General features: G+C 49.9%; 1 protein-coding gene across 15 annotated transcripts in view; it reads right to left on the bottom strand.

Moving 5' to 3' along the window:
• The window catches only part of CHST15 (carbohydrate sulfotransferase 15), a 74,419-nt gene that overhangs the window by 15,445 nt on the left and 37,958 nt on the right, over positions 1 to 21,016 (bottom strand). For all 15 annotated transcript variants that reach the window (XM_072740348.1, XM_072740342.1, XM_072740340.1 and 12 more), the window contains 4 exons: positions 16,540 to 17,606; positions 15,513 to 15,852; positions 13,183 to 13,329; positions 9,989 to 10,145 (listed from right to left, as the gene is read on the bottom strand). In XM_072740348.1, the coding sequence (XP_072596449.1) occupies positions 9,989 to 10,145; positions 13,183 to 13,329; positions 15,513 to 15,852; positions 16,540 to 17,085 (1,190 nt within the window). In that variant the 5' untranslated portion in view covers positions 17,086 to 17,606. The remainder of the gene's footprint in view (positions 1 to 9,988; positions 10,146 to 13,182; positions 13,330 to 15,512; positions 15,853 to 16,539; positions 17,607 to 21,016) is intronic.

Consider the following 21,016-nt stretch of genomic DNA (forward strand, 5'->3'; position numbering starts at 1 on the left):
GGGAGAGAACATGTGTGCCCGGGGTGGGGGGGGGGGGGGGGTGGCTCCCTCCAGAAGGGACCACAGCTCTCCCGTGGAGACAGAGGAACGGCCGTCAGGACCATCACAAAGACCCCACAATGTAAAATCGGGCTGGTTATGCCAAGGCCAGTGCTGATCTCTGCAATGACACAGCCGGGGTGCTGCTCCGAACCTACATGAGCAGAGGTGGGGGCACTGATTGCCCCAACACTGGAGGCAGCCACTACTCCACGGGCCGCCCCCGTAGGCCAGGCTCACACAAGTGGGCTGTGGGCTTCCATCCCCGATGCGGCTGCCCCTCACCGGGTCCTGTGCTGGGTTCCGCATGCCTGTCCTTACTCCCTCTTCAAGACCTGCCGTCTGACCCAAGATGCAAGCTGAGTATCGCCACCCTGTCTTAGGAGGGGAAGACTGGCCTTTGGAGAGATTAGGGGACTTCCCAAGGTTACGCAGCCCAGGCGACTTTGTGGCTGGGGTCCAAACAAACCCAGGTTTGCCTGAGTCCTGAGTCCCCTGAGCCAACAGGTCTGGCCCCAGGCCTCAGGGCTTAGGGACGGAGAAGCAGCAGCTGATGAGAGCAGGGTGCTGGCCATCTGAGCCAACGGGCTTGGGTTTTGATGTTTTGATTGTTTTAGGTGCACAGTGATTTGGAAGCAGAAGTCAATGCTGTTAGAGAACTGGTTAATAAGGTACAGGAGACAGAAAAGCAATCACGACGTGTAATAGAGCAAACACACGCTCAGAATAAACACGGGGAGCTTCACTGCCACAATCAGGGAAAGCCAGTATTTATGGAGAATCACACCGGACATCCAGAAAATGACAGCGACAACAAACAGGTGTTCAGGTAAGAGCTCCCGGAGTGACCTCTGAGCACGTGCGTAAGCTGACGGTCATTGGCTGTTGCAACAACTCATTTGCTTTGAATGGTTTTAGTTCTTAAATGGTGACGTGCTCACCAGTCAGCCTTGCTGCTATAAGGAGACCCACGCAAGTTCCAGCTCAAATGTCCCTAGTTCGGGGAGGCTGGTTTCTCCTCCTTTTAATGGTCTTGTTCGTATCATTTTTAAGTTGGGATGTAATCCACATAGTGACAATTCAGTAGTTCTTAGCAGACACGCAAAGCTGTGCAAGCACCACCACCATCCAATTCCAGAAGGTTTTCATCACCCCGGAAAGTCGCTCTAGGTTTTAACTCCTCCGTTCCCAGGGAGGCTCACATGAGAAGTCAAAGTCACAGAGATTCCCACGCCCGCAGGGCCACACGTAAGGTTCACCTTCACCAGCTCCGTCTCGAGAGCCTGAGCAGTGCCACTGCTCCCAGTTACTGCTCCACGCATCAGACATCGGGGAGGGCCAGGCTCTGAGAAAAGATCGGGGGGCAGACGCTGAGGTGGTGGGTGGTGGGGAGCAGCCGACGGCTCCTGGGCTGGCTCACTGCAGGCTGCGCCGGCCCTGACTTCACTGTGCGCCCACAGCGCCCGCCAGCTGCCTTCTCAACGACATACATGTGATGGTCCTATTTCCACCACCAGAAGCCCCCAAGAAGTGGGCATGCTCTCGTCTCACACGTCACTCTCCTCCCACCAATGACATCACCAAGGTTCTGCAGCCACCCAGAGGGTGATTACAAAAATGAAACCCAGAAAGCCCCCTCATCACTCTCCATTTGCCAGCATCCAGATTCAAATCACCGATCAATAACTTCCTGACCTCTGATATGGTGCCATCAATAATGATTTATGTGTATTTTTCCTACAAGGAAATAAAGACCATTTAATATGGCCGGGAGGCCCTTCTGTCTCACTGAATCGTAAGCTGTGACTCTCTCACCAAGAGGAACGATGAAGCAGGACTGGCCGGGCCAGCTCATTTGGGGGGAAAAGCCAAGAGTCATCCAAGGCCGTCCACATGGGTGACACTGATGAGGCTCATTTTCTGCCACAGAAGAACATCCAGGTTTGGGTCTAAACACATCCACATGGATGCAACATCTCCAGCTCACTGAGGTCATTTGGGCTGCGTTTTCTCCTCCTTTGGTGCAGCAGTGGAGTTCTGGGTTCACCTTTGTTTCTTCTAGAGCATCCAATCATGGGTCTTTACTCAACATTCATGGAACAAAGAGTAGAACCTCTCAGAGGCAATACCAAACATCCCTTTGATCTATGAGCCTGGCATGGCTTACAGGCACTTTGACAGTTTGCCGGTGATCCTGATAGCAAGTGTCTGCTAGCAGGAAAGAAAAGGCAGTGCACAGGATCACTGGGCTACCCCTGGTTAGCAGCAATGAAGCCAGGCCTGGATCCCAGGATCCCAGGATGTGGGACCTCATCACAGAGTGTGGCCATGGCCCCCTTCAGCTGGGGTGTGGCATGTGCTATCCCTCCCCCCCCCCAAAAAAAAACAGCTCTAACTCGCCAACCTCACTAATCTGAGGTCCCTGAAGTGACCTTGGATTCAGAGTGGGCTGAGTGTCCTCCCCCATCCTGGCCTGGTGGGCACACAGCTCACAGCCTCTGCAGACTGAGCGATGGGGGTCCCTCTCCCTGGTGTTTCTTGCCTTGCGCAAACAACCCGTGTTGGAATCATCAGGACTGCCGAAGACTCTGTAAATGTTTCCCAAAAAACTAAATAGTGTCAGACACACGGGAATTTTCAGCTTGATCATTCTTCTCTCCCCAATAACAAGATGCGGTCCCTCACCAGGTGGTTACCCCAGAACGGAGTCATGAAGGCCCACATTGTCCTGGCCAGGACGTGGCCAGCTCACCCTCCCTGCTCTGATGTCTGAGGTCCCCCGGGCCCCTGGCCCTTGGGTGGCTCACAGTTCAGCCCAATGACAGTGACCTCATGCCATCTTTAGGGCTCATTAAAGGCATACCAGACAGACAGCTCATTCTGAGAAGCAAAATGCCTCAATTGGCCAGAAAACTAATAGGCCGCTGAGAGCCTCACTACGGTCTCCTCCAGACTGCCGCTCATCCTTCATCCTCCAGGGTTTTAAAGACAAGGGCGAGGGTGGGAGCCAGAGGGAGGGAGGCAGGGCGTGGAATTGATCTGCGGCTGCTGTCACCACCTCGACACTCCAAGAGCCTCTCCCCCCTCCAGCCCTTGCCCACAGAGGAGCTCTCTGAATTTCCCTTTAAGATAATTGACCTTAATAATTGATCCATCAGTGCTGAGGAACAGCGTGCTTTCTGATCCTCATGCGAATGTGTGATAGAGGAAATGTCACATGACCCCGGAGCACCAGCTCTCTTCTCCTGCCTGAGACGTGTCTGTGGCACTAAATCAGTGCTTCCAGGGACCGAGAGTTGAGCTATTCAGAGATCTTCAGCACAGGCCAAGCGGCGAGAGAAATCCTGGTTTCAGGTCAGAGGTCTACAGCAATTCCAAAGCATGGATTGGCACGGCTTCCAGCCATCTGAGCTCGAGGCCGCCCTGGGATCACCATCCTGCTCACTAATGTGGAGTCCGTGCTTGGGCGCCATGAAGACAGGGGTCCTTACTGCTTACAGCGCTTTGCAAAAGCAGGGAGTCATCCTGCTGCTGGCTCACACTCCAGTCCCACCCAGCATCTGCCCTCAGCTGAGACGATCTGCTCCACCCACAGTTAAGCCTCCCCAGGGCAGACCACGTACAGTGGCCCATGGGCGAGAGAGGCCTCATAGGTGACAGCTCTGAAGGGCTATCCCAGCCACACAAGTCCTGATGGCATCAAGGAGCCATCCATGTGACTGCATCACAGCCCAACTCTCCACCCCATCACCCCCCCTCACCCAAGCTTGTCCCACAATGGGTCCCATAAACCTCCAGGACACACACTGCTCTCTCCACATCCACATCCTGAGGACCAGCCTATGATAGCGAGGACAGCTTGACTCTTCCATCAAACCAACACGGGCTCCAATCCAGCCTAGCCACTACTAACCAGGTACTGTGGGTAGGGGACGTAGCCCCACGGAGCCCGCACACCTCCTTGCCAAGTTCAAATGAGGCAATGCCTGAACCAGGCTTAGCACAGAGGGTGCCTGGAGTTAACGCTGAGGTCACTTAATTGAGGGCTGTCCCCACTCCTTCCATGAGACACAGGTTCCAGGAGGGCAGACAAGGATTTTGCTCTCCAATGTACGTACGTCTAACACATCAAAGGTGTCCAGTGACTGTTTAGCGAGCAAAGGAGTGCTCAGTCGGGCTACTGCAATTATTTACTACTACTGTAACCTAGTAATAATAGCTAATGATCACACAGTATTTTGCATTTGTCCAGCACTGATTAAATACATTACATACATTAAGTTATTCTCACAACCCTAAAAGCAGGACTATTTTCTCCCATTTCACCAATAAGTAAATGGGGCACAGAGTGGTCAAGTAGCTTGCCCAAGGTCACAGAACCAGTGAGTTACAGAGCTGGGGTTCCAACGTGGGCCATTTGGTCCCCCAAGGCTATGACTCTATCAAGGTGACCCTGGTTTGCCGCTTGCCACCCACACGCCCTACTCACCCCTGCTTTGCAGATGGAGTAAAATCCATAAAACTAGGATTCCTGTCTAAAGGCTTAACATCACTCATTACTCTGTCTGAATGACCAAACTACATGCAAATGGATGCATTTCATTAAGTGCTTCATTCCCTCCCTTCCTAGTGCATCATCAGAAATAGATTAATTATTGATCCAGTCTCGTGGATTGTTGAAAAGTCCCTTTCTACAAGCAGATGAAGAAAACAACGCTCCAGGTGCCAAGGCTCAAGGAGTCAGGGTTAAAATCAAGTTCTCACTCGTAACTGAGTGGAGTTTTCCTTTCTGTTTTCTTTTCCATTTGACCCGTCATCATGGAACATGAGCACCCAGCGTCCTGTGCGGGTCACTGCTGTACCTTGCATTAAAACTACATGCAGGGGCAGCCCCGGTGGCTCAGCGGTTTAGTGCCACCTTCAGCCAGGGGTGTGATCCTGGTGACCCAGGATCGAGGCCCACGTCGGGCTCCCTGCAGGGAGCCTGCTTCTCCCTCTGTCTGTGTCTCTGCCTCTCTCTGTCTCTCTCATGAATAAATTTTTTAAAATCTTTAAACAAAAAAAAAAAAAAAAAGACTACACATGGAATTAAACCCAAAAAATGGATACAGTAAAATCCTTAACAGATGGCGTGTGACCCTACTCCAAGGATCCCCTGAATGAACTACATCAGAGAGCTCAGCACCTCCCAGCCATTTGTCACAGTTAATGGAGGCGGCCTCCAAATTACAAGGCAAACTCTGTCAATCGCTCACAAATGAAGAGGCAGGAGGCTAACGGGAGATGTGTTGAAAAGAACAGTTTTTCTTACTATAGAGTCGAATTAAAGTAAGAAAAAAAATCTGCTTCTTAATTAACTAGGCCAATTTGGCCTACAAATGCTTCACTTTTTAAAACTGTCATTATCCCTTACGTAGAGAAACTTGCAGCGTGAAATTTGGCTGGCCCTTCTGGCCATAAGAACCAGCCTATCCGCGTCCCACTATTCTTCTGTTCTCCTCCAGGGTGTGGGGGTGGGGGACTGGAGGCGAACTTACCATTTATATCTTTCTCTGAAAACTTAAAAGTGATTGATTTGATTCTTTTTGCAACTCCAACATTTTTAAAATCCTCTACCTCAGATCAATTCTAGAAATAAAGGCTAAATGTGAATCTGGAATTTGAAATAAAATCTACCCCCACCCTGCCAATTTGTAGATAGAAAGAACAGTTTAGCCTAATCCCACTGGCAGCAAGCAACCCCCGGAACCTTCCCTTGCAGAAGAGCAAGGTCGTAGAACGACCCATGTGGGCTGATGGCCTGGGACCCAGTTAGACCAATGGGAACAAGAGTTCCAAGTGTTTGTTTCTTCAAAAAATCTAAACATTGAGTATCTATCATCCTTTCCGGCAGGGATGGCAAATAAGCCAGACATTTAAGATAGGCCATGAGTCACGGGTTCCAAAAAAGAAATTCCTATTGTTGTATACTTTTCATCAATGTTTAAAAAGCAAATGGAACAGCTGTTGCTGTCAGTAACCCACACAGAATATGTGCATATGAACACACACTCCACCGTGCATGTGGAGGTTCTGCCTCCGGACACGGTGCCGCACTGGCAGCTTCCCTGCTCCAGGCTGCAGGGCTGGCACCCAGGTTCCTGGAGGGACAGACAGGGAAATGCAGCGCAGGTGTGGTAGGCAATAACCCCTGTTCCTTGGCATGCACACCCTGTAATCTCCTCCCCTTGGGTGTGGCCTGGCCCTTGTAGCTTGGTTCTAACCAACACAATGTGGTCAAGGTGATGGGCTGACACTCTAATGATCAGATTAAAAAAGTTTATGACTTCTGACCTGCTAGATTCTCCCAATGCTGGTTGTGATGAAGCAAGCAGCCATGTTGGCAAGACCCAGAAGCAAGGCACTGAGGGTAGCCCCTAGCCAACAGTCAGCAAAGAAAGGAGGCCCTCCTTCCAACGGCCATTGAGAAACTGAATTTCGCAAATGAGCATGTGAGCTTGGAAGCAGAGCCTTCCCCAGTCAAGCCTTTGGATGAGACCTCACCCTGGTGAAGCCTTGATGGCAGCCTTGGGAGACATCCTGAAGGAGAAGACATAGTAAATTGTGCCAGATTCTGACCCACAGACACTGCAATAGTAAGTGTGTGGTGTTTTAATCTGCGAAGTTTTCGGGTGATTGGTTATGCAGTAGATGACTAATGTAACACACCGGGCAACCCAACGAGTGGGGTAGCCTCCTAACAAAGGCTGCCACCATGGCATCCCACCACTCCCCTCCTCAGCACCATGACATCCACCATGAGACAGTCAAGGCCTCACTTCTCTGAAAAATTGCCAGCTCCCAGAGAGTAGGCAATGGGTGGGCCTTCATCCTTCATGGATATGTATATGCTCAGCACCCAGCACAGTGCCCAACATGTTGTCAGGGCTCAATAAACCTGTGAACTGATGAACTATCTCTGTTGAGGACCAGAATAGCAAAGAAACCTGCACTTTCAGCTCCTACAATAAACAGTGTTTATTCCAGAAAGCGAGCAAGCAAACAAACAAAACAAAACATGGTGACTACTTGGAATGGCCATCTTGTGGCCCTTGAGCCTTCTAAAGGAAGGCAGACTTTTGGCTAGGTCTGAGAGGCAAGTTGGGCAGGTCTTGCTTCTGGCTCACTGTCTGACCCTGGGTGGCACCAGGACCCGTCCCTATTCAAAGGCTCGCCTTATGGCACTTGCATCCTCAGGGGTAGAATCAGATCTGCAGGGAATGAGAGACACACGTAGGGAGGCTGACTCCACTCTCCAACAAGAAAACCCATGGTCTTTACTTTTGTCCACACTGATTCCCTGCTCAGAAAGCTTCTTCCTCAAGCATGTTCCTTCTTTGTTGGCTCGGCAAATTGTTACTCATTCTCCAAAACCCAGCCTGGCTTCAGCTCCTCCGGAATAACTTTTCTAGGCCTCCCCACCTGGAGCTCATTCCCGCTTCTGTACACTTCTCACCCTCCCTCTTGCTCTGGCTGACTCCACAGGCCATAACCACCACAGCCATTCCTGGCTTACGACCAGCCGTGAGCTCCCCAAGCCCAGGGCCTAGAACAGGGTGGACACACACCGAACAGGCCCAGATGCAGACTGGTTCCCACTGCTCTATGCCCAGGGAGTGACAAAATGTCACAGTCTTGGCCCTCTGAGGTAGAGGCAAGGCGTGACCTTCCTCAGGAGAAACTCAGGAGATGTGACAGGAAGATATTCAGTGAGCAGAAAGCGCACTCTTGAGAGAATGTTCCGACCTTGTGAACTGCTGCTTGGGGCTGTCTGGGGGAGGGAGGCAGAGCAGCTGTGAAAACACCTCAGTGGGCGGCGAAGGGTCACTTAGTCACTGAGCCTCTCCTTTCAAGGCTGACAGTTACATAATCGTGTCTACACGAGAGCACCACTGGTTTGTGTCAACTGTTCTCAGGCCGAGGGGGACTGGCCCACTCCATGAGCAGAAGGGCCAAACTCCCTGCTTCCCAAGTGTGGGAACTGGCAGGTAGGATGAGGGAGCTGCTCTGAGGTCAGTGGCTGCCTCAGAACCGGACCAGATAGATTCCTGAGGCTGAAAGGACAGAGCCAGAGTGGAACCATCTGGGCCATATAGATGTGCCTTACGGCGTAGCACCAGGAGGGCTGCCAGAGTGGAGACGGCGGGGAATAATCCAGTTCTCCTCTGACTAGATCACATTCGGAGCCGCAGGGCCCATTTCAAGAACTCCACCGGAAGGACGGAGATAAATTCAGGGAGGAGAGAAGAGGGCAGGACTTTAAGGCATATCTTTCTGGGGGCAACAATGTGAAACAAAGTGAGACAGGAAACCGCATGTGCATACAGTTGTGTGCACGCACACACACACACACACCACTTATCTGCATAGATAAGCAGTCTGGAAGAAAATATATCAAATATAAATACCAGCTATTGGGTGGGAGATTATAGGTTCTTTTTATAATAGTTTTCCTTGACACAGCTTTCCTGTGTACCTCCTAAAATTTCCACAGCAAACACGTCTTATTAGCATCACTGGCAAGGATGTGAGGCCAGGAATGTGTGCCATCCAAGGAAGGCATTAGGGGTGTATTAGATTCCTAGGGCTGCTACCACAGCACTGCTACCACAGTCTCGTGGCTTGTAACTGCAGGAATTCATTCTCTGGCATTTCTGAAAGCTAAAAGTCTGAAATCCTGGTGTGGGCAGGATGGGTTCCTAGTGAGGGTTCTGAGGGTCTGTTCCAGGCCCATCTCTAGCTGCTGGTGCTGGCTGGCAATCCTAGGTGTTCCTTGGCGTGCAGACACATCACTCCGATCTCTGCCTCCACCACCACCTGGTGCTCTCCCCGTCTGTGTGTCCCCGGTCCAAACTTCCTCTTTCATAAGGACACCAACCACCCAATCAGGGGCCACCTTAACCCAATATGACTTCATCTTGAGTCCATCTGCAAAGACCCGTTTTCAAACAAGATCACATTCACACGTATGGGGTGGGGGTAGAACTACAACACATCCTTGTGAAGGGCATAATTCAACCCGTAACAAGAGGCAGGTCACCCAGTGAAAAGGGACACAGAGGGCTGGGTCGGCTTCAACACCTGGCTGGCCCTCCCATTTAGGGAGAGTGACACTTGGGTCTAGATGGTTCTACGTGAATAAACAGATCCAGTGTGGATGCTCCTAAAAGACAGATGTGGTTTCAAAACAGGAGGGGTATTCTCACAGATTTGGAGTGGTCATCTTGGGTGGGGGGACTCCTGCCCAAGGGTCCAGCCTGAGGGCCCCTTATCTCTGATGTGGCAGTACCACGTGGATCACTGCAAAGTGACCGTCAGGTCCTGAAGCCTTCAGTTTCTGCCACGCACACTGGCTTTGTCGTGACTCAAGCATCGCCAGCATTGGCCCAGCCACCCCCACATCGCCCAGTCCCACACTGGCTGTGTCTTGGCTGTACTGGGCAACCCCAGCTTTTTTACAACAAAGCAGCTCTGCCTGTCATTTTTGAAGACTGAACACAGTTTCTTTGAGACTAAACCCTGAGAGCTGATGCAGATAAAGGCATCACACAAGGAATCATGGGAACCAAACCCCTCGCCAAACCCTGACGTCCCCTGAGTCCAAGGGGGTTTCACATGCCCTGACGGTACCCAAGGTGGGGGTCCCACGTCCCCAGTCAAACAGGCTAGAGGGTGAGGCCCACAGCCAGACCGTGGGCAGGATGTCTAAGAAAACAATCCACAATTTGTTTAGACCCAGTGAAGATTGCACCAACAATAACATTTACATAAGAAATAGCAGTAACATTGCAAGTTAAGCTTGTTTATTTAAAAAAAAAAGAGAGAGAGAGCAGATCTTATTTATGATAAGTCAGGCTGTTGCTTCAAAATTGCCTTTTCGCCCCAGATACGAGAACTCCAGAGTGCTCACCTCTCTACGGGGTCCCTGAGCATGACAATCAGTTTTGCGTCCGGCTGGAAGGCGTGGATGAAGTCCTGGGTGAGGAAGGGCGGCTCTCCGTCCGTGCTGTTGTCGTAGAAGAACGTCCACGCATTGTTGTCCCACATGGTGGAGGCGCTGGCCTCCCCTAGAAACAGAGAACACTGTGGATGAGCAGGGCTGAGTTCCGGGCCCCCGCAGGGCAGCCTGTGCTGGGGGGCCAGACCTGGCTCCACCACCAGCATGCAGGCCTCCAGGAAGATGAGGCCAACAAGCAGCCTCTGCCACAGTGACCTCCCCTGCATCCGCCCAGCGGTCTCTGGAAAGCAAGGTGATCCAGGCAACACTGAGCATCTGCTTCCTCCCAGCTCCTCTCCAGGATGTGTTTTAAAAAAAAACCTTCTAGCAGCATCTGGGTCCCAATTTCACGACACTTGACTTTGCTCACGGTGCACAGCTCTGTGGCGTTTTAAGGGCCCACTGAGAATGTACTAGATGGTTTCCTTCAAAGAGCACCAAGGATGAAGGAGTAGTTTGGGTAAGCTGACCCTCTTTAGGAAATCAGATGCAATCTGCATCGGATTTTCCCTGAAATCACAACCAATGGCTGGGTCTGGGCACGCTCTGAGACCAAATGAGACCAAGAATTTGCGGGAAGGCTCACGGGACCTCAGTCTTGGGTGCCCTGTCCTGTGTGCCCACCCACCCCATCACCCTGCACACAGCTGGCATTCATTCCATGCTGACTAGATGGACAGGAAGCTGGTCCTGCCCTTGTTTTATCATAGTCTGCATGAATAAGGGATAAAATGTTAAGTACACATTCTAGGACAGCAATGAGGCCAAGACATACACATTTCAACATCTCTCACTCAGATACTTGAACCAATTCCCTGACTTTTTTTTTTTTTCCTTAGGAGAGTCTTCAGAGATTTAGAAAGAAAGGCAAATCGATCAATTACATACAAATTCAATTTCCCGACATTTTACATGGGTATTTGATACATCTCAAAATCACTTATTCAGGGAAAATGTAAGCCAAAAGCCTAGGGTCTTTGATCAGTGATGAGTGCATCACAGTAATGCAGGGAGTTGGCAGGGTCCTATCTATTCTGTTGGATGTGTAATCACATCCAGGTGAGCACTTCTGTTCTAGTCTTTTTTTTTTTTTTTTTTAAGAGAATACCACAAAATGCAGGAAACACAAGTCAACCAGAAGTCTTTTGAAAATTCTACTCACACTGAAACAAGAATATTAGAACAGAAGAAGTATCTAAAACCAAGTTAGCATAACTCTGTCAAATCTCATAAACTACTTCTCTAACCACAGAAATATTGGTCCATCCACGGTCCATCTATACATCCATCCACCCATTCATTCATCCTCCATTCATTTCATATCCATCTATCCCAAAAGCATTCATCTGGTGTCTACTAGGTGCCTGGCACTGTTTGGCATCAGGATAGAGAAGGGAAATAAGACAGACAACGCCCTCTCCTCTCTGACCTTATGACCCAGGGGAAGGCTGACAACTCTATAAATAAACAATCAGATCCTCAGGTGAGCACTTGGACAGGGCAGAGCGGTGCCGTGAGAGTAGAGGCAGTGGCCTTTCATTGTGTCTAGAGCCTGTCCCACCCCTGAGAACCCGGCCACTTGAATCCTTCATGACTCCAGCCATTAGCCCAGACCACTGAAGAAAGGCTCTCTCTGATCCCTGAGCCAAGATGAAGACCGACCCTTACGCTCTACCAAAGACCTAACCAGAGGAAGCTGAAGCAGAGCTGAATCACATTCCAGGGCCTGGAGGAGCCAGAATGAAGGCTGCTCCAACAAGCCCATTGTACGGATGTGCAGGCTGAGCTCAGGAACATGGAGACTGACTCATCATGTGGCACGTGGCTGGTGGCATGGGCGGGCTCACTGCCAGCTTTCCCCACGCCTCTCCACTACCAGAAAACTCCCCAAACTCTGCTTTAGGTAAATACCAGAGCAGAGAATTTTTTCTTTAATCTTCCTTTTTAAATCTGGAAATAAGTAAAATTAGAAAACCAAACTAAGGCTTTCCTTTTTCATTCATTATCTTAGTCTCTATTTCCTAGCCCTAGGATGTATATTTTTAGCTCTTTCATAAGAACATGAGACTCTCCCAGAGGCATACAGTGTGGGAGTCACAGTCAAATATTAATTAGACTTGTGATCTGAGGTGTGTGGACCCAAGGCAGCCAGAAAATAGCTAGTAGTCAACTCACACCAGGGTGGGGGTGGTATATGATCTCATCAGGCTCTCAGAACTCGATTTAAAAAATAAAACAATAAATAAATCAGGGCTTAGGCATGTAAGCCTCTCTCCTTGGACAGGAGAGTCAAAAGCAGAGACAGCTTTCACACAGCTGATCACAATCCCTCTCAGTCACTAACAGATTCATTCAATTTGGAGAATCAAAATATAACAAATTTAGGAAAATACAAAAACAGATTCCTGTCTCAGGTAACCAATTTAAGTAAACTACGTGGCCAGATTTCTCTCTTTCAGAAAGTATAAGTGGGTAAATGTCTTCTCCTAAGCTGAATCCAATACAAAAAGCAAATAGGGCTCTTTACAAAACTTTGAGAATTAAAAAAAACATTAATCAAACCACTTCACTTTGAACGTCTGAGGACATTAAGTTGATGAGGGCTAGGCTTTTTCAACAGCAATTCATCACCAACTATGAGTTAAGGCTGCATCTTGTTTCTGGAGAGATTGCCTCTGTCTTCACTGCATCCTGGGGCCAGGGATTCCAATAGCCACAATATTCAATCAATGACTAATTGGCTAATTACGTTTATGATTCCCCATCCAAACTTAGATCGGTATGTCATGAAAAGAAACCAAGCATGTGTACTTAATTTAAATAAAAACAAAGAAATGTCAACTTTTATAAAAAGCCATTTCAGGTATACTGGAGCCTCCACAGAACTAAAAAGTCTGCTAAATATTTCTGCTTTAGACAAATTGTGTCAGTGATATGAACATTTTACACAGGAGTAAGAGTGATGGCCAGGTCAGGAAGCGCACCCTCCACAGAGGTGGCAGGCAGAACAAAAGCTGGGCCAGCCCCAGAGCAGAAGGGGCCTGGCAGGAGTGGGGGGCCACCCTAGGGCAGGGATGGCCCTGAAGGGAGCCACACAGAAGCCGTACCGATGATGATTCTGGTCATCCTGCTCTGCTCCTTTGCAGAGCTGGCCTGCAATCCTTGATGAATCTGGTGTGCAGCCAGGTCAAAGAGGTCCAGGTAATCTTCCACGGGGTAGCGGTCCCGAAGCCCATCTCTCAGGCGCACAATTCCTATGAGAACCAAGAGGCAGGAGTTACTGAGCACGAAGCTGCCAATGCTGGGTGGCAGCCTCCTGGGGAGTGACCAGAGAGAGATGTGAAGGCCAGGGGCTCAGCTGCAGCAGCCTAGGCTCCATCCAAGTAAACTGAAGGAGGCGGCTCCCAGGGAGAATGTTTCACCGATGCTCACCTCAAGGGGTGGAAAACCACCATTCGGCTGCAAGCGGCAGCCTCAAGCATGGCACACCTATTCAAGAATTCTAAATGCATCTGCTTAGAGGGCCAGCCTTTGGGGCTGGCTGAGATATGTACCAGGTGGGGCCCCAAAGTGGCTGAGCAGCAATGCATTCAGAATGCACACACTTTATTAAACAGAAAAGGGAGTTGGGTTTTGTGGGCTTTTTTGAAGATTTTGAGAGAGAGAGAGAGAGAAAGAACCAGTAGGACAGGGACAGAGACAGAAGCAGGCTCCATGCTGAGCAGGGAGCCCAACATGGGGCTTAATCCCAGGACCCTGGGATCATGACCTGAGCCGAAGGCAGATGCTTAACCCACTGGACCACCCAGGCGCCCCAGAGAAGGTGGTTTTTATCTAGCTTCTATCTCTAGCCTCTTTGATCAGGCAACTTGTCTGTCCAAACAAGGGGAATTGTCCCAGAACCCAGGGACAAACAGTTGAAGTCACTAGTTATTTTGGCACTGGCCAATGCAGCCTAAACTTACCCCCTTGCCTCAAAAATGGATGAATTTTGGGGATCCCTGGGTGGCTCAGTGGTTTGGTGTGTGCCTTTGGCTCAGGGCGTAATCCTGGGATTCTCCCTGCATGGAACCTGCTTCTCCCTCTACCTGTGTCTCTCCCCGCCCCCCCCCCCAACCGTGTGTCTCTCATGAATAAATAAATATATTTTTTTAAATGGGTGATTTTCACGTGCAACAACATTAACAACACACTGCCCGAAACCACAGCTGCCAAGGTCAATGGAAAGGGGAGAGAAAACGTCCATGTGCACAGGAGCAAGAGGTTCCAGGAGACTCTGAGTCCCGGGTCCCAGAAGCACGCCCCTGTGCTTCCCTCATCCCTGCCAGCAGGAGGCTGGTTCTCATTAGGGCTAATGGTGAGCACCACAGGGAGAGCGCCTGCCCACGGGAAACCCTGAAGCCGGGGGCCCACAGCTGCCTCCGCCAAACCACAAAAGACACATTTACACTTCTGTCCGCTAGCTCCAGGAAGAACATCAAAAGGATTAAGCCAATTTGTCAGGAAACAAACAGGACTTGGGCTCCACTTGGGCCCTACAAAGGAAAAACACGTTAAGATTCCCTTCTAAGCAACCTGGTCCTGGACATTGAAACACGCCCTGGAATCCCTCCCCGCCTCTGACATTTGTCAAAGTGACCAAACGTCTCCTGGCAGAAGGGAAAAGGTTAAGAAGAGGAAACAGTGACCCGAGGGCTGCAGAGTGGCTCAGGCTGGGCGGGGGCCGTGTCCACAGTCACCCCTGCGGGGAAGGGGTGCTGGAGGCGAGGCCCCCCAGAATCCCATCCGTGTGGTTTTCCTTCAGAGCAGCTCAGGGAAATGAGCCCCGAGGCAGCTGGAGGAGTGTTCGCCGCCCTGGAGGAGCCAGGCAGCAGCTCAAACCTCACCCGGAGAGGCAGCCTTCCCTCCTACAGTGTCCCCCCAGGGAGGGGTGGGGGGTGGAGGGTGGGGGGGCTCCAGAGGCAGTGGCGCTGCAGAGCTGGGGATGGGTGCCCCCAGAGAAACACCCACCTGGCACCTGGCACTCACCGACGGCAGGTGTCCCAAAGCTCTTAAGAACGGCTGCCATTCTGCACCTTCCCCTTGCCCTGCATACAGCTGGCACTCAATAAATGTCCTTGGGGCGCGTGGGAGCGGAGTCCAGCCCCGCGGATGTTTGTGGAGCGGGCCCTGGACTAGCGAACTGTGCGCTCTCTGCGTCTCAGGTGAGGGTCCTCCCCTCCTGCTGCCCTGCCTCCCTGGCGGCGCTCAGCACCGCACCTGGCGCCCGCCCCACCGACCCCCGGACCCCCGCCCCGGGCGGGACAGATGGGACCCACGTGGGCCAAGTTGCGCAAGAGGCAGGAGGCGGGGACAGGGAGAGGCGCATGCGCACACAGGCCCCACCCCTTGCGGCAAGCTCCGCCCCTCGCAGGGGGGCTCGTGCGCATGCGCTCACCAAAGCGCTTCCGGGTCCACCAGTGGGGCTCCTTGATGGCGGAGAACTTGACTTCCGGGTGCAGCCGGAGGCGGTCGTAGAGGTCGGTGGTGCCGCACTTGGGCTGCCCGATGATGTAGAAGCGCGGCAGGCAGCGCAGGCGGAAGTGCTTCCCGCTGGCGTGGGACAGGTGGCCCCAGAAGGCCTTGCGCAGGGCGTCGAAGGTGGAGCGGAAGCGCTTGGAGTAGAGCACGTAGGAGTTGGTCAGGTACGGGTCGGTGGTGTTCCTGCCCGTGAACTCCTCGTACCAACACGGGCTCTTGCTATTTGGAAGAAATTTATTGGGGATTACTGAAAACATCTGCAGCGGGAGAGAGAGAGGGGGAGAGAGACACCCGGAGGCGGCGAATTAGCGAAAAACACGTTCTAAGCACGATGCGGTCACGCCCGATGCTCGCTACGTGTGTTCTCGCGAGAAGTCTCCTTGGACAATAGCTAAACCCGAAAATAAAGCAGACCTGGGTAAGTGGCCACGTTTTCCCTTGGCCCAAAATTAAACGAAAACTTGGGAGAGAATGAAGATAAAAGCGGGCTCAAAATCCATTCTGCGGTGCTAGGTCCGCAATCTTAATTAAATTTCACAGTTGGAATCTTTTTTTTTTTTTTTTTTTTTTACTAGGTGTGTATTTAAATGACCCCATTCGAGGAAAAAATACTAATGAGGACACAATAGGAACAGGACGACAGTGATCTACAAAAACAACGGCAACCACCCCAGCCACCTTTCAAGTCCTGCGATGGCATTACGAGAAGGGGTGGCCCTGCGCCCCTGGTACCCGGACTTCCCTCCTGGGGGCGAACATCGTCAACGGAGAGCCCTGGCACAGTGCCCTCTGATCCATGAGGCTGTCAAGTCCCCCTTGTTACACCTGAGACATTTTTGGGTCACGTTTCTTTACTGTGTTCCCAAAGATGGTGATGGAAAAGGAAGCATCTGCTTAAAAAAAAAAAAAAATCAGCAAATGGAGATTAGCACAAGGCTACTCACGTGCAATTCCTGCTTCTTGAGATCTTCTATGTCTGGGAGCTGCCTAGTGGTGAACTCTATCCTGGCTGTGATGCTGTTGATAATTAATTTAATGCTTGGGTAGTCTTTGACATATGAAATATTATTTACAGAGGGTTGGTGATGGTGCTCTTTCCCGTCACTCGGGTTTTCACCGTCCATCAAGCTGGGATTGCTGGGGAAGGCTCCGTAATGGAAAGGCGAGGAGATGAGAAGCTCTTGGTGGGCCCCAGAAAGGATGTAAGACGCCATCACCAAGGTCATTATCATCAATCCAAAAACGAGGCTGCATCGCTTCCCCTTCTTGAAGCGCAGAAACCTGCCCCAGCTCTCGTTCCCCTCAGCCCTCACCTCGAGAACAGCAAGCAAGTTCATCTGCTTACCGTCCACACGAAGCACAATTTTGTTCTCGCCTTTGCACGCGGGGCACTCCGGGTGACTGTGAAGAGGGCCTCCTCCGCAGCCCACCTGCTGTTTGCGCTCGTTGTTGGGCAACAACTGTATGCAGCAATTAATGCAGTGCCTCATGGTAATGCCCTTGGACTGCTGGCGCACAGAGCCATGGGCGAGCCCCTGAGGAGCCCAGATATATGCAAGGTGTGCTGGAAAACGTTAAAGGAGGTCTTTTGATTATACAAGATGGTTTTAAGGCACCAGCAACGGAAACAAATATAATGTAAAAATGAGTAGGCACCAACGCACTAGAGAACGAAGAAGGGCCTTCTTTGGTTCAAGTTTGAAAGACAACAAAAAGAAGTGATCTCCAATTGTCATGTTCTGTAAGAGCCACTACAATCTTAGAAAAATCCCCAAGTTTGGGAGCAACGCTGCCTGTTTCAGGTTTTTCCCATGGCACAAAACAAAGTAGAAGAATTCTCGCTGGAGAACATGGAAACATCCAAGAGATTAGAAGAGATCATGGTCTCAGTGAGGGATGGGTCGGCATGCCATCCTTGGAGAGGCCTGTGAAGATTTCTTCTTCTACATCCCGTGTTCCTTTAAAATGTTTCCTCTTCAGGGGGAGCAAAATCTTTAAGATGTCGGATTACCTAAACAACAAAGAGGTTTTATTACATTACATGATGATAGCAATATCCCTGGGATCACCTTCCAAGGAGACAAGTTCTCTTTTCTACTCCCGGTAGTTTTCGTTAATCTGCTCGGTCACAAGCAAGTCATAGAAAATCACATAGGATAAAAGGAGAGGTTTGAGGTCCTTGGTGGTTGGCTCTGGGGCTCAATCTCTGCCACCAAATGTGGCTGCAGCACCAGCACTGCCAACCTCATATCAAACACCTCAGATTTTGTACCGCCCATATATCCTTTAACGTCCCAGCCATGCCACAGCTAAATACTGAATCCCCAAATCTCAGAACGTCACAGTCCTTCTCAGATGTATGCCCAGTCAGTGACTATAAAAGTTGAGAGATTAACTGAAGTACCTGTGCTTTTAAATCAACAAAATATCCAAAAAAGCAGCCTGGTAGGGTAGGAGCATACAGAGAAAATATGTTTTTTTTCTCTCCCAATAGCACCAATAGTCTCTTACCGAGAACTAACCTTTATTATCAGTTTAGGAGGCAAAAGTTAATGAAAATTTAGAAACACTGCAATGATTCTCTCCTTCAGCAGAGTGTATCATATAAAAAACCATTTGACTTTAAGTTATTAAGCAATTAAACCCAACGTGCAGTATTCCCCTGACTAACATAACACTCAGACCCTGAAATCATTTTTCACTTTCATCATCCTGGGGAAAACATGATTCTTAAAAATCCATTAACAGAATTCTGTGGTTATAAAATGTATTGTTGCCCACATAACACTTCTTTGTAGGTGTTGTAAAAAAAGCAAAAAAAGACTTTGTTTCCAATAATGGTAAACCACCACTAATTAGCTGTGTGACTTCGAGTGGGCCATATAACCTCTCTGAGCTTTGCCTCCCTCCCTAGTAAAATTAGGGTAAGAGTACCTCCCTTATAAGCATATAGGAAGTACTAAATTAGTTAAGACATGTGGAGAGTTTGCATAATGCCTACACGTAGTTATTAGCGGCCCCTAAAAGGTAGGCAATTTTAATAATAGCATCATCAATGACCATTACTATTATGATTTTTAATTGTCATTGAATGCCAAGAACATTCAAAGTGGAATCAAAGAGGGGAGATCCTATCATGATAATTTTCCTACTGTGCTTGAGGGTTACCCAAGAGCAGTAGACTCACCCCTCCAGCTCGGCCCACATGCACAGCCCTCAAACAGTCCTGCTTGTCCCCAGAGAAAGTGGGATTAACTAAGCCTGCATTAAGGCCTCCTCGTATTAGCTAGAAGGCTGAACAATGAGGACTCACCAGCAGGAACCTTCCCTTCCCTTCCCTTGGACAGAAAACCCAAGCTTTATCAAAATACGTTGACCAAGAAATAGCCAAGCAGTGCTTCCTAAAATGTCTTCCACTCAGTGTTCTGCACGTTGTTGATATGTGTTCTGTGCCTAAATTACTTGGTGAAAAGGTAAGAAGGCCAAAAATCAAACAGACTTCTTTACAACAGGACTTTTTGGGGAACCTTTAATAAGCCAGTGAGCCCTGTGGCTCCGCAGGGGAGGAACATAATACGCAAACCTTCCAAAACATAATTGGCCATGGAATTCTCACGAATGTCGCAAGGAACAAGCTTGAGAAATGCTCGTTAGTAAAGGCTGAGATTGGGGTCAGGGCAGTTCCGGGAAGGGCAGAGGAGAGGGGGTGTGCAGGGAGCAAACTGCTCTGGAGCCAGGCCAACATCCGGGGCTCTGCCCCTCATTTCTGAGAGAGGTTGGAGGGACGTGACAGGAGCCTCAAGGCTCGAATCTCTGCCTCCCACTCGCTCCACCACCCTTGACCCATCACTTGGTACAAACAATTCTTCCAAACCAAAGAAACAAAAGGGCAAGATCCCCTACTTGGAAATCCTATCACTAAGCCAAGAAAACATTTTTTTACATTTTGAAGACAAGGCCAAGCAGGGCTAAAAGGAGGCTCCAACCAGGATCTCAGTGGGGAACGTGTTCGCACCCTTCTGTGTCTCTGGCTGCAGAAAGTCTAATTAGATTTTTTTTCAAAACAGTCTTTGAAGCCCCAAGACAACAATGTACAAAAAAAAAAAAAAAAATCTGGACCCAACAGAATGGGCAAAATATTCCTAAACAAAAACAAAGGTTTGTCTTACAAGCCAAGGAAGTGAACAGATCTGGGTAGTTGGGGAAGCTGACAGTCTTAACGGGAGGCTCCGGGATTTGGCGAGCCCAAGCATTTGTACCCTTGGGGTGGCTGCACACTCCAGCTAGGCCTCTTCCAGTCTTGCTTCTTAAACATAAATTGGGGAGCAGAGAACTGGGGTGATGACACATTCGTTTGTTCTTGTGCTCAGCAGATCTTTTCTGAAGAGCAAGTGCGGACCAGCCAGTGCTGCAGATGCAGTGGACCTGAGGGCCCTAAACCAATAGAAGATGGGGAGTAACAGAATAAAAAATAAACATGTGGTCTCTGTCCCCAGTTGCTGGCAAATAGCTCCTAAAACCCTTGGAATCTCCTAAGTGAAAGGGTGAGAGGAACATCTTTTTTGTTATTCATAACAAGCCCCCATTCGACCACAGTGGAATTTATGCTGTGACTCTGGGCAGCACCCCTGAGAGCTTCAGCTTGGGGCTGGTGGCCAGAAAGCACAAACCTTGGTTAGACAGAGGTTGGGACTTACAGCCCCACATACCCAACCTCCAGGGAGGCAAGTGAGTTCATCACCAAGGGCCAATGATTTATTCATCACGCCTATGTCATGGAACCGCCATAAAAACCCCAAAATGACAGGATTCCGAGAGCTTTCTAGTTGGTGAACATGTGGAGGTGCTGGGAGGTGGCTCGCCCAGAGAGGAAGGCATGGAAGCTCCACGCCCATCCCCCCATATCTTGCCCCATGCACGTCTTCCATCTGGCTATTCCTGAGCAGTAAGTATCCTTTACAACAAACTGGTCATAGTAAAGAAGGCATTTTCCTGAATTTTCTGCCTTGTTCTAGCTGAATTATCAGACCTAAGGAGAGAATTTGTAGCCAAATTGTTAGAAGTTGCATAGCCTAGGGACCCAGTACTTGCAACTGGCGTCTAACGTGGGGGCAGTCTTGGGGGCCCGAGCCCTTAACTTATGGGGTCTGTGCGAGCTCCAGGTAGTTACTATGAACTGAACTGAATTGTTGGACACCCAGCTGGTGTCTGGAGAGTTGGAGTTTGCTGGCATGAGGAAACATCAGGGGGACCCTCTTTGAGAAAAAACATAAAACTATCTTACATTTACAAGTTTTACCAAAACATACGACTGGTTTTTAGTATATAAGATACCCCTTGATGTCAATGAAAAAAAAAAGTCCTATGACTATATACCACTCGTGGCTGGGGCCCTGTAAGTGCAGAGCCTGGAGCTTTGAG

Source organism: Vulpes vulpes, chromosome 15 (genome assembly GCF_048418805.1).
Source record: "Vulpes vulpes isolate BD-2025 chromosome 15, VulVul3, whole genome shotgun sequence".
In the NCBI taxonomy this organism is placed as follows: domain Eukaryota; kingdom Metazoa; phylum Chordata; class Mammalia; order Carnivora; family Canidae; genus Vulpes; species Vulpes vulpes.